At 38.7% G+C, this 12,712-nt stretch overlaps 1 protein-coding gene across 1 annotated transcript; it reads left to right on the top strand.

The window, feature by feature from the left end:
• The first annotated feature begins 343 nt into the window (after window positions 1-343).
• On the top strand, window positions 344-9,375 carry LOC140200719 (ras-like protein family member 11A). Its single transcript, XM_072264299.1, has 4 exons — window positions 344-790; window positions 7,229-7,285; window positions 7,387-7,463; window positions 7,693-9,375. Exons 1-4 carry the CDS (start codon window positions 670-672, stop codon window positions 8,158-8,160), a joined length of 723 nt encoding a protein of 240 aa, XP_072120400.1. The 5' UTR covers window positions 344-669; the 3' UTR covers window positions 8,161-9,375.
• The last annotated feature ends 3,337 nt before the right edge of the window (window positions 9,376-12,712 follow it).

Raw genomic sequence — 12,712 nt, 5'->3', positions numbered from 1 at the left:
GGTGTTACTCCTCCAACTTGTGTGTGGTCTCATCCCGGCAGTAAAGAGACCATGGACTGACGTGTCGGACATGCCATCAAACAAATAAAACTTTACCAATGGAGATTTTAAAATTAATCTTTCAGGTTCACTTATGAAAAAGCATGATGCTGTGTGATCTGCTCAATATTTGCAAAACTTTCAGTTGTTATTCTATATATAGATGTATCTGGACTGGATACTTGGACTGTGCCGCGTTTCTCTGGATCCGGATCAGAACTGCCCTATCCTGACCTGGTCAGTAAGTCTTGGCCTTGATCGGTTTTTGCTCATCTCGGATATTCGGTGAGCGAGGGGAATGTTGTTGAAAATAAACCAGGGTGGGAAAGTGCAGGACTGTCATACAGTGCTATTGTCGGCGTGTTCCGTTTCTTGTTCCTTTTACCTCAGTGCGCGCACAATGGGCATTTTGTGCGCGTGGACGTATTCAGTGTATTTACGTTCTTGTGTTCGTCAGAGGAACTCTATTGGTTTATGGAAGCTGTGGGAGGACGCTCAGCCACAAGTCTCAATATATGAGGTAGCAGCAGATCTGTTCTGCAGATTTTTTCCAAGAAGACATTACTTCTTTGTTTAGTCGTGTTGGCTGCGTGAACTTTCATCGAGTCGATTTCCCACTGGAGAGGACTGATGCGTTTCCATAATATGTCGACTAACTTATTATTGGTCCCAATACCGGAATCAGGCGACAATGTAACGCACAGGGACACCAAGATCGCGGTTTTGGGATCGAGCACTGTTGGGAAAACAGGTAAGGCACGTTTCTACGGGGACGACACTGATCGAGAGATAGATTTGTAATTGTCGATTAACATTTTGTCGAAAGAAAGAAACGTATTTTGCTTATATCAGTTATCACCTAGGAATTTGCATTGGCTGAATTAACTCAGCTGCTCAATCTCAGCGGATGGATGGAAAGGCAATTAATTTTTTGCTCCTGGATAACTTGTTTTACTACTAAAACGATTTGTGTTTTCGTGCTTAGTAACCCAGGGATAAAAAATCTGCATTCCTTATCCTATTTGTATTTCTATTTAACGTTAAACACCTTGTGTGGTTTGTGTTAATTTTAGATTATTTTAAATTCCCATTATGGGATTGAGAAACCACAGCCTTTTCACCCTGAAACTTGGAATAAAGTCCAGCCAAAGTGGACGTGTGGTATCTTCCTTTGTGCCATGGCGAGAGGTTGATCAGTTCTGGGCAATGGCACCGTTTGACCTGGCGGTGCGTTGCCCAGAACTGTTCCCTCATTGAAACCACTCTGTCATTGAAACTAGTCACCCTCCTCCTGAAGGTCTGTACCTGGGTCCACGGAGATGGCAACTTTGTAGGCAAACCAAGAGATTTCTTGGCAAAAGAAACTGGGGTAGTTAATTTATGTTAGCACAATGAGTTGGGAGTTGGTTTTGCTAGAATAAGGTAAGTCAATTGCAGTTCTTCAGAACATAGAATAGTACAGCACAGTACAGGCCCTTTGGCCCACAATGTTGTGCCGACCCTTAAACCCTGCCTCCCATATAACCCCCCACCTTAAATTCCTCCATATACCTGTCTTGTAGTCGCTTAAGTTTAACTCGTGTATCTGCCTCCACCACTGACTCAGGAAGTGTATTCCAGGCACCAACCACCCTCTGAGTAAAAAACCTTCTTCTAATATACTCCTTGAACTTCCCACCCCTTACCTTAAAGCCATATCCTCTTGTATTGAGCAGTGGTGCCCTGGGGAAGAGGCGCTGGCTGTCCATTCTATCTATTCCTCTTAATAACTTGTATACCTCTATCATGTCTCCTCTCACCCTCGTCCTCTCCAAAGAGTAAAGCCCTAGCTCCCTTAACTCAGTGAATCAACCCAAAAGCCTCTGCAGAAAGTTATTGAACAAAATTTTATAGTAAACCAGTTTAATCGTGTGTAGACTATTGTGTTCATATGCTGCCTTTTACTACCTTAGGATGAAAAGGTAGATCAGGAGTATGATATTTGACCCTTCAGGCCTTCCTCGTTGTTACATTGATAGCTGATCCTCTATCTCAATAGTATATTCCTGCTGGCCCTCTAAAGTTATTATGCTTTGTGTGTACACCTAGTGATACAAAATAAGTTTGTCAGCCTTGGGGCATCCTTACGTATTTACTGGAGTCTAGAAAGCCTAAAAATCATTTACACAATCAGCAACATGATACTTAAAGCAAAAATAAAATGCTGGAAACACTCAATAGCTCAAGCAGCTTCTGTGGGTCATGAACTAGAAATGTTGAGTGTTTTTCTGTTTCTGCAGCCAGAGCTGTTTAGTGTTTCCATATTCTTCTGCTTTTTATCTCAGTTTTCCAGCTCCTGCAGGGTTTTTGCTTCTCAGTTATGACTAGATAATCAGTAAGAGTGAAGATCATTGAGGGAAAGGCACAAGTTGAGTCCCTTATTCACCCGCTTTTCAAAATTTTACCACAGAATCTTTACATGCATCTGAGAGGGCATCTTAAAGATAATGGGATTAATGTATCAGCTCAGATTCTTGGAATTGGTTTATTATTGTCACATGTACATAGTGAAAAGCTTGTCTTGTGTACTGTACATACAGGTCAGATCATTGCACAGTAAAGCAAAAACAATGCAGAATAAAGTATAACAGCCACAGCGCAAGTGCAGTGCATGTAAACAATAAGTGCAAGATCATAATGAGGTAAATTGTGAGGCCAAGAGTCCAGCTTATCATATTTGAGAACTATTTTATAGCTTTATAACAGTGAGATAGAAGCTTTCCTTGAGCTAGGTAGTTGAATCTTTCTGGCAGTTGAATTTTTCTGCAATTGGGAATAATATAATTTATTTTCAATTTGATAAGCACATCCTGATTTGAAAGGCAATGTTACCACAAAGTCCCAACACTTGCAGATGGCATTCAGAACTCTTGTGTGTTTGAAAATAGTGACTGCCTAACTAATTATGACTGGCACTGGCTCAGTGATTTAAGGGAAAAAAAATCTCTGAATTCTTGCATTGGCAGAAAACAACGTTTTAAAAGGACAACTGTGAGCACAAGTGAATGTGTGCTGACAGATGTATATTACAGTATGTTCTTAAACTCGGATATGTTCTGCTAGTCTGATTGCAAAGAATGAGGTAAGGTGGGGAACACAGAAACTGCCACTGTGGAAAAACACCAGCTAATGGAGTTAAAGAAACTCAGGTCATTTTGTCACATGTCTGAATTTTGGATGTGGAATTTATGTAGCTGTTATAAATACATTTGTAGGTTAATCTGGCTTTTACCAAAATATACAGAATTGGGGGTGAATAAGTTTGGAATATTTTGAAATTATTGTATTTTCTCAATTTATATTCATTTAAAAGACTTAACAATTGAGCAAAGGTTTTGCATGAAAGGAGAGTTCATTTTTCCAATTTGTAGAGAATGGGAGTCAACAACAACGGGGCTGGGTTGCTATTATCTGTTGTGAAATTCACTTTCACAGAAAGTATGGGAAATTAAAATACCTGATGGACTAATATGAAAGGGATACTTTTCTTAAAATGAAGTGGAAGTAAATAATGAGGGTAATGTTCATTATGGAAATTCAGTGCCAATTTGCACAGAATGTTATCTTAATATTTAGCCAAATGTTTTGTCAATGGGTATAAATGGTGAAGGACAAAAAAAATCTCTGCTCCAGAATGTTTTGTTCACTTTGAAGAAAAAAGGTCAAGAATGTTTGCCTATAGTTTGAACAAAGTGTACAAGCCAAAAAAATCTAATTAAAGGCCAATCAGAATGAATATTGCAATTTTTTATCCAAATGTAGGTAAAAGTCCCATTACAAATAGCTCTAGAAACAAATACGATTTACGTACAGAGTTTGTCTTTTTTACTCAAATGCACATTGTGTAAGAGTAAACCAAATAATGCATACCTGCTAATTCTCCAATATTCTTTTAACATTAGTCATTTATGGCATTTCTCTATGCCCTTCACATGAAGTACATGTGCTCACAGCTGAGCTAAACTGTTGCACTGTATGAGCCAATTAAGAAATCATCTTTTAAAATTGTATATTTCTGTGGTTTTTCAACATTTCTTATGTATCTCTTACTGGGCTGTACAGCAGCTCTGGGCTTCTGTGACAGAAAATTACCTCTGAATTACAGTTGCAAGAAAACGTTGGTGAACTCCTTGCAATTACCTGGTTTTCTGCATTAATTACACATAAAATGTGGTATGATGTTCACTTGTCGCAATAATAGACGAACACAATCTGCCTAAACTAATAACACACAAAGAATTGTGCTTTTCATGTCTTTATTGAACACATTATTGAACACAGATGATGAGAGGCATTGATCGTGTGGATAGTCAGAGGCTTTTCCCCAGGGCTGAAATGGCTAGCACGAGAGGGCACAGTTTTAAGGTGCTTGGAAGTGGGTACAGAGGAGATGTCAGGGGTAAGTTTTTTACGCAGAGGGTGGTGAATGCGTGGAATGGGCTGCCGGCGACGGTGGTGGAGGCGGATACGATAGGGTCTTTTTAGAGACTCCTGGACAGGTGTATGGAGCTCAGAAAAATAGAGGGCTATGGGTAACCCTAGGTAATTTCTCAGGTAAGGACATATTCGGCACAGCTTTGTGGGCTGAAGGGCCTGTATTGTGCTGTTGGTTTTCTATGTTTCTACATTGTCTAATAATTCACAGTCCAGGCCTTGTACCCTTGTAATTAATAACTGGTAGAACCTCCTTTAGCAGCAATAACCTCCACTAAACATTCCTGTAGCTGCTGATCAGATCTGCACAATGGTGAGGAGGAATTTTAGACCATTCCTCCATGTACAACTCTTTCAGTTCATCAATACTTCTGGGATAGCTTGCATAAGCAGCCATCTTCAGGTCATGCCACAGCATCTCAATTGGGTTAAAGTCTGGTGTCTGACTTGGCTATTCCTGAACACGAATTTTTTTTTCTTTTTAAGCCATTCTGTTGTTGATTTACTCTTGTGTTTTGGATCATTGTCTCGTTGCATCATCCAACTTCTTTTAAGCTTCAGCTGACAGGCCACTACCATGACATTCTCCTGTAAAATGTCTTGATACAATTTTGAATTCATTATTCCCTCAATGATTGCAAGCTTTCCGGGCCCTGAGGCAGCAAAGCCCCAAACCATGATGCTCCTTCCACCACGCTTCACAGTTGGGATGAGGTTTTGGTGTTTGTGTGCAGTGCCCTTTTCTCTCTAAACATAACGGTGTGCATTTCTGCCAAAAAGTTCAACTTTTGTCTCATCTGTCCACAGAACATCATTCCAGAAGCATTGTGGAACATCCAGGTGGTCTTTTACAAACCTAAGACATGCGGCAATGTTTTTTTTTGGAGAGCAGTGGTTTCCCGAATGTCCCTCCATGAGCACCATTGTGTTTTTCTTATAGTGAACACATAAACAGAGACTTTAGCAAGATCTAGAGATTTTTGCAGATCCTTTGCTGTTACCCTCAGATTCTTTTTCATCTCCTTCAGTGTTGTATGTTGTGCTGTTAGTGTGATCTTTGCAGGACACCCACCTCTAGGGAGGGTAGCAGCAGTACCAACTATCCTCCGTTTGTAGACAATTTCTCTTACTGTGGACTGATGAACACTCATGTCTTTAGAAATGCCTTTGTAGCCTTTTCCAGCTTCATGCATCTCAACACTTCTTCTCCTAAGGTCCTCAGAAAGTTGTTTTAATGGAGGCATAAAGCACATAAACAGATCTTTCTTGAGAAGAGCAGACTCTGTCAGAAAGCTGACTGTGTGTCTTTTTTTTATAGAACCCACACCTCCACTCTCATATCATTGATTGGAACGCCTGACTCCAAATAGTTTTTCTAGAAGGCATTACCCCAGAGGTTCACATACTTTATTTGTACCTCAACTGTGATTGTTTAAATGGTGAACTCAGTATTTACCAGAAGAAGAACAGTCATTTCTGTGTTATTAGTTTAGGCAGATTGTGTTTGTCTATTATTGTGACTTGAAGATCAGGCCACACTTTATGAGTAATTAATGCTGAACACCAGGTAATTACACTAAGGGTTCACAAACTTTGTCTTGTACATTAGAGTGCATAATGAGTGCATAAAAGATAATTTGCTGAACTCTTCATTCATTAACAGTTAGGAATAAACAGTGACTTTTGATGTCCTTTTCCTATGCTTAATGTAGATTTACATTTCCAATATCTCACTAAGGAATACGTAAGAGTTTTTATTCTTTAGCTGAAGTTAACATATACTTGGATTTCAAAACTGACTTGACACAGTGGAACTTTGCTAATTTTACAACATCTTCTTAATTATACAAAAACCACTAACAGCAAAAACTGGTAAAACCATTGACACATGAAATCAAGTACACCCAGTAATTTACAACCTTGGACAAAGTTGAACATCTGTTCTCATTTGCAGTTCCACACTAACTGAATTGTACCGGTGCACATTTGCCATATTTAGAAATAACTATGTGTAACATTTACACCCTTAAGTATTTTATCCTGTACTGCAGGGATTTTTAGCTGCAATATGTCTGAAAGAAGTAAAGGATTTAAGGTGTAGAATTAGTCAGGCAGCAATTTCTTGTGTTTACCATTGGTGTATTAGTGTCTTTTGCTTGACCTCTGCTGACCTACACAAACACTTCCAATTATTATAATAAAAACATATGAACATCTATAAAAAGTGCATAAAGCTACAGTCCCATGCCCTGCACTGATGATAAATAAATCTTTGCACATATGCTGCTGTTAACTAATCCACTGTTTTATTTTGCAGCTTTTCTATGTTGTGTCAGGTTTTGTTTGATGCCCTGGGCATGAGCTGGAGAAGTTGGTTCACTTCAGTAACTCTTGCTTTTGTTAGCTTTCAGTCACATCTTGCAATAGTGAAAAGCACATAGATTTAGTGGTTGCAACCTTGATCAATCTATCAGGTATTCTTCAGAATTGCTACTGACTGGATCTTAATTGTCAGATAGCTAATGAAACAATTGTTTTTAGGGAGGAAGGTTATTGCATTTGTCTTTCTCTTTTTTTCAAAATCTTGGACAGATGCAAAAACAGCTGTGACTCTGATGCTCAGATTGAACATTATTATTTTCTAAAAGATGAATAAAAGAATGAGAGAATTTGTAGTTGCAGATCAATATTAATATGTCTTTTTATTTCTTCCCAGCCTTGATCGTTCGGTTTTTAACCAAGAGGTTTATTGGTGATTATGAATCAAACACAGGTGCGTTTTTGTTAAACCACGAGGCTAAAATCGAACAATAGAAATCAATATTGATGGAATGAAATAAATAATTTCTAATAAGCCATTGATTTATCTTCCAGGAAATCTTTATTCAAGATTGGTTCTAATTGAAGGGGAACAGCTTTCACTACAAGTCCAAGACACACCTTGTATCCAGGTATTGGATCATTATATGTTTGGTAATGTGGAGTACAAATTTGCAGAATTCAGAGTAAAATATGTTTTAACTGACACTATTAATGGACAGACATTTCAGGGGTCATTCTTATTGTTTGCTTTTTGCAATTTATTTGGACAAGAGAAAGGAACTGTTACTTGAAAACAGCATGATGATTTTATGAGTGTTGGACAATTTTGTAATTTAAATAAAAATATTTTATTTTTAGGTTCAAGGAGAATGTGCACATTTTCCTGAACTGGTCTCCCGATGTATTCACTGGGCAGAGGGCTTCATCTTGGTATATTCAGTAACAGACTACAGCAGCTACAAACTGATTCGACCCTTGTATCAGCATATTCGCAAAATGCACCCTGATACCAAAGTTCCCGTGATCATTGTTGCTAACAAGAGTGATTTACTTCATGCCAGACAAGTCCAGACCAATGATGGAATTCAATTAGCAAATGAACTTGGTACAACATTCTTAGAAATCTCCACCCGAGAAAACTATGGGGATGTATATGATGTTTTTCAACATATTCACAGAGAAGTTAGCAAGCTACATATGAACAATAATGCAGAAAAAAGAAGAGGATCAATTATTCCACGACCAAAGTCCCCAAACATGCAAGACTTAAAACGACGCTTCAAACAGGCTTTGTCATCCAAAGTAAAATCTAGTGCTACTTTATGAAATTGATTTTGAAATTATTTAATCCTGTAGGTAACAAACAGAACTGATTTATATGTTTAGTGTTTGATAGTGGTGCCTCACTCATCCAGAAAGATTACAAAAGTACCTTTAATAGATGGTTGGGTATGTCGATTTGTGTGGCAATGAATATTGAACAGAGTTCAGTCATACTTCCTATGTATGACAACTTTCTTTTCAATTATGGCCAGTTTTTAAATGTCCTGTTGAAAAATTTTTATTGCATAGTTGTCAATTTAATCTTGAAGCAAATTATAAAATCAGAAGGAACTTCTGCAAAAAAAATGCAGAGGTGGACTTTGGTGAACAGAAAGGTCGCATGAAGATTAATAGCAGACAAGGACTGCAGAAGTGTGGAATGTAATTAAATCTGGTTATACAGGATTCAGAGACTCTTTGACAGGCACCAAGGGGCAGCATTATGAGTTAGCCACTGGGATTCTAAGATTATCAAAATAGTAACTTGTGGATTTGGTTTGACTATCAACTCTAGTTTGAAATATTATGTTGATCATGCTTCGTGATTTTGTAATCCCAGCAGTCTAATTACTGGAAAGAGTACTTTTTAATGTATTTTGTATCAACAATAATTAGTTATTCTTGTGAACAAACAAGTGTGACTATTTCTACATTCATATAAAATGTTTATATGGCTCCCAGAGTTATTCTTGTACTATTAATAAGTAAATTGGCATTTCCAGAATCCACAAGGGCTACTGTCATTTTTTGTCTGAAGAGGATAAAGTTTCCATTTTATATTGCATTTAATTACAAGACCAAAGGAAAGTACATCGAGTTGCTGTGCATTTTCAGTAATTTATTTAGAGTCATATAGTGCGGAAGCGGCCCTTTGGCCCATCTATTAAGTACTCATCTATACTAGGACTCAGCTTGTAGCATTCTATACCATGGCACCTCAAGAGCTCCCCTGAATACTTTGACCACCCCATCAGTTCCTGATTTCAATCATCTTCTTGGTTGGAAAAGTTCTTCTTCAAATCTCTTTGAATCAGCTATCCCTTATCCTAAACCTATGCTCTTTGTTCATAGATGTCTCTGTTAAGGGATGTTAAATTCAGAACTGTAACACCTTATTCTGCATTCTGTTATTGTTCTTGCTTGTACTACCTCAATGATGTGATGAAATGATCTGTATGGATGGCATGAAAAGCAATGTTTTTACTGTATCTTGGAATATGTGACTAAAATAAACTAATTTAACAATAGATGAAATTTTCTCATCAATCCTATCTGGGCTCCTCATAATTTTGCATATCTCCACATCAAAGTAAACAAGCACAGCCTATCCTGTCTGTCCTCATAACTAGAACACTCCATCCTAGGCAATATCTTGGTGCCTGCCTTCTGCACCCTCTCCATTGTACCTTAACGGATCACATACACCAAGGTCCTTCTGTTCCTCAATATTTTCTATCATTCACTGTGTATATTTTAGTCTTAACCTTCCTAAAATATGTCACCTCACATTTTTCAGAATTAAATTTCACCTGCCAATTCTTTGCACATCTTTCAAACTGATCAATATACCTTCTTCACTACCCAGCACACCGACAATCTTCATGTCATCTGTAAACCTGCTAAGTAAGCATAGCTCCTACGTTCACATCCAGATAGTTAATGCAGGTAACAGCAAGGATTCCTGAATGGCTTCATGTGGGAGGTTGTCAAAAGTCTCAATGAAGTCCATGTAGACTATATCAACACCACTACGCTTATCAGTACTAATAACCATTCCAAGGCACTGACCGGATTTGTGCTGTAATCCTAAAATGTGTTGGAAAAGCTGGACAGGAGAAATTAATGGCAGGTATCTCAGCACATAGTGGAAAATGTATAAATGTTTAATTTAAATACATCTCATAGATTGATAAAATTAATGATTCTTCAAGTTATTTTAAAAAAGTAATCTGTATTGCATAGGTTGGAAAATTTTTAATATGTATTGTGGAAGTATCCATTTGTATGAAAGAGCAACTTGTTGGCAGGTCACATAAGCTTGTAGTTTTGTGGGAACTAAGCCTCAGAAATGTTTACTTAAAAGTTTGATCACAGTAAAATTAGTCATACATTTGCTTTGAAAAGTTTAAGTAATTACTGGACCCTTGGATATAAAGCATAAGACTAATATGCTCAACTGTCCTACTCAGCATTATCAATACAGAAATTCTTTGCACTTCTCAGTAAATATTTTAGTTAATTCTCTGATGAGAAAATATTGTATTCTTCAAAGGTCAAATTGTACACTATTCAATACATGTTTTGCCAGACCAGAACATAGAGATGTCAATATCCTATCTATAATATGAGTTTATTAACAGTTGGGTGAATGAAATAATGACTGGTCCATAATAATGGGAAATACGCAGATAATGATTAACAGTCAATTAAAGTTAACGTTAAGAAAATTATGGGCTAGGAGGTACACTTTGCTATGTCTATTCAGAATCAGAATTAGGTTTATTATCACTGACACATGACAAGAAATTTGTTGCTTTGTAGCATCAGCACAGTGGAAGACATAAAAATCATTGTAAGTTACAAAAATAAAAAAAAGTGCAAAAGATGAATAATGAGGTGGTTTTCATGGGTTCATGAACCGTTCAGAAATCTGATGGCAGAGGGCAAGAGAGTGTTCTTAAAACACTGAGTGTAGGTCTTCCGGCTTCTGTACCTCCTTGATGGTAGTAACGTGAACAAGATATGTCCCAGATGATGAGGGTCTTTAATGATGGATGGAGCCTTCTTGAGGCACCGCCTCTTGAAGAGTTCATTAATGGTGAGGAGAGTTGTGCCCATACTGGATCCATGGAACAATTTTCCCGCAAGATCTGGGAAGTCAGGAAACCTCATGGTCTCCCTGACGATAACATCTGTGGGAAGTGCACCCAGGTGTAGCTCCTGACAGACTGTGGCAATGAACTGGAGCTGGATCTGAATTTACTCAGGACCATCTGGGAAGTTGAGGGCTTCGTAGATGAGACTGAGGTGGTCACACCTAGCCATAGCTTCAGATAGATGGGTGGCCACCAAGAAGGGCAGCGAGCAGCAGGATTCCACTGTGGCCATTCCCCTCAGCGACGTATCCCTCTTCAGATACTTCTGAGGCCATGGATGACATCAGGATACAGAGCAGCAATGAGGTCAGTGACACTGCAGATGTCTCTGAATCCCAGTGGGGAAGAGTGAAGTCAGATACAGCGACAGTGACTGGAGACTCATTACTTAGGGGGACAGCCAGGAGATTCTCAGCTGCGGAAGAAATGCCAGCATGGTGTTTTGCCTCCTGAGTGTCAGGATCAAAGTTGTCTCAGAGCAGCTGCAGAATGTTCTCAAGGGGAGGGTGAGCAACCAGAGGTCATGGTACAGATTGGATTACTCTCGATGCTATGTGCTAGCCAGGGCAGGAACAGATAAATAGAACAATTGAATGAATGGATGAGGAACTGGTGTAGTGGCAGGTTTCTGGATCATTGGAACCTCTTCTGAGAGGAAAGTAGATGTCATGACCAGTAAGTACATGCTGGAGTAAGGTAATATATGAGTGAGATAGATGAGGAAGTGTATGTATCTTATGGGTGACATGGTCATTTTTATGTCAGTGATTTTGATCCTGATTAAAACATCAAGAACAAGAGGACAACTAGGAAAAGGGTAGAACCACCCTAGAATAAAGGAGGGAACATTTGCTTGGAGGTGTAGGATATAGGTGAGGGCCTAAATGAGTACTTTGCTTCAGTATTTACCAAAAAGAAGAACATGAAGGGTAATGAGATCAGTGTGCCATGTACTAATTTGTTAGGGCATTTCAAAATAAAGGAGATAAGTGTTGGGTCTCTTAAAGAGCTTTGAGGTGGATAAGTCCCTAAGGCCTGAATGAATACACCCCCAGGTTATCGAGCGAGGCAACAGATGAGATTGCTGGACTATGACCAATACCTTTGTGTCCTCTTTAGCCACAGGTGACGCGTGTAGCTAATGTTATTCCTTTATTCAAGAAAGAAAATAGAGATAATCCCAGAAACTGTAGAATGATGAGTTTCATGACTGTGGTAGGAAAATTACGGGAAAGAATTCTTTGGGGGTAGGATTTATTAACAATAAACCTACATACGAGGGGTGATTGATAAGTTCGTAGCCTAAGGTAGGAGGAGTCAATTTTAGAAAATCTAGCACATTTATTTTTCAACATAGTCCCCTCCTACATTTACACACTTAGTCCAGTGGTCATGGAGCATACGGATCTTGGACCTCCAGGAAGTGTCCACAGCAGGGGTGATTGATAAGTTTGTGGCCTAAGGTAGAAGGAGATGAGTTATACAGCTCTCGTTAGAGGCCACGAACTTATCAATCACCCCTGATGTGGACCACTTCTGGAGGTCCAAGATGCCGACTTCTACAAAGAGGGGAACCGTATGCTCCATGACTGCTGGACTAAGTATGTAAATGTAGGAAAAATAAATGTGCTTGGTTTTCTAAACTTGACTCCTTCTACCTTAGGCTACGAACTTATCAA

This window comes from Mobula birostris, chromosome 7 (genome assembly GCF_030028105.1).
Source record: "Mobula birostris isolate sMobBir1 chromosome 7, sMobBir1.hap1, whole genome shotgun sequence".
NCBI classification, from domain to species: Eukaryota; Metazoa; Chordata; class Chondrichthyes; order Myliobatiformes; family Myliobatidae; genus Mobula; species Mobula birostris.
The sequence above is the reverse complement of the archived record's forward strand: the minus strand, read 5'-3'. Positions and strand labels throughout refer to the sequence as shown.

What these genes read in the sequence shown, in the direction of transcription:
- LOC140200719 (XM_072264299.1), top strand. Translation starts at nt 670, where the DNA reads ATGCGTTTCCATAATATGTCGACTAACTTATTATTGGTCCCAATACCG. An exon ending in TGATTATGAATCAAACACAG is followed by an intron (nt 7,286 to 7,386) that starts GTGCGTTTTTGT and finishes TTTATCTTCCAG; the next exon opens with GAAATCTTTATTCAAGATTG. An exon ending in AAGACACACCTTGTATCCAG is followed by an intron (nt 7,464 to 7,692) that starts GTATTGGATCAT and finishes TTTTATTTTTAG; the next exon opens with GTTCAAGGAGAATGTGCACA.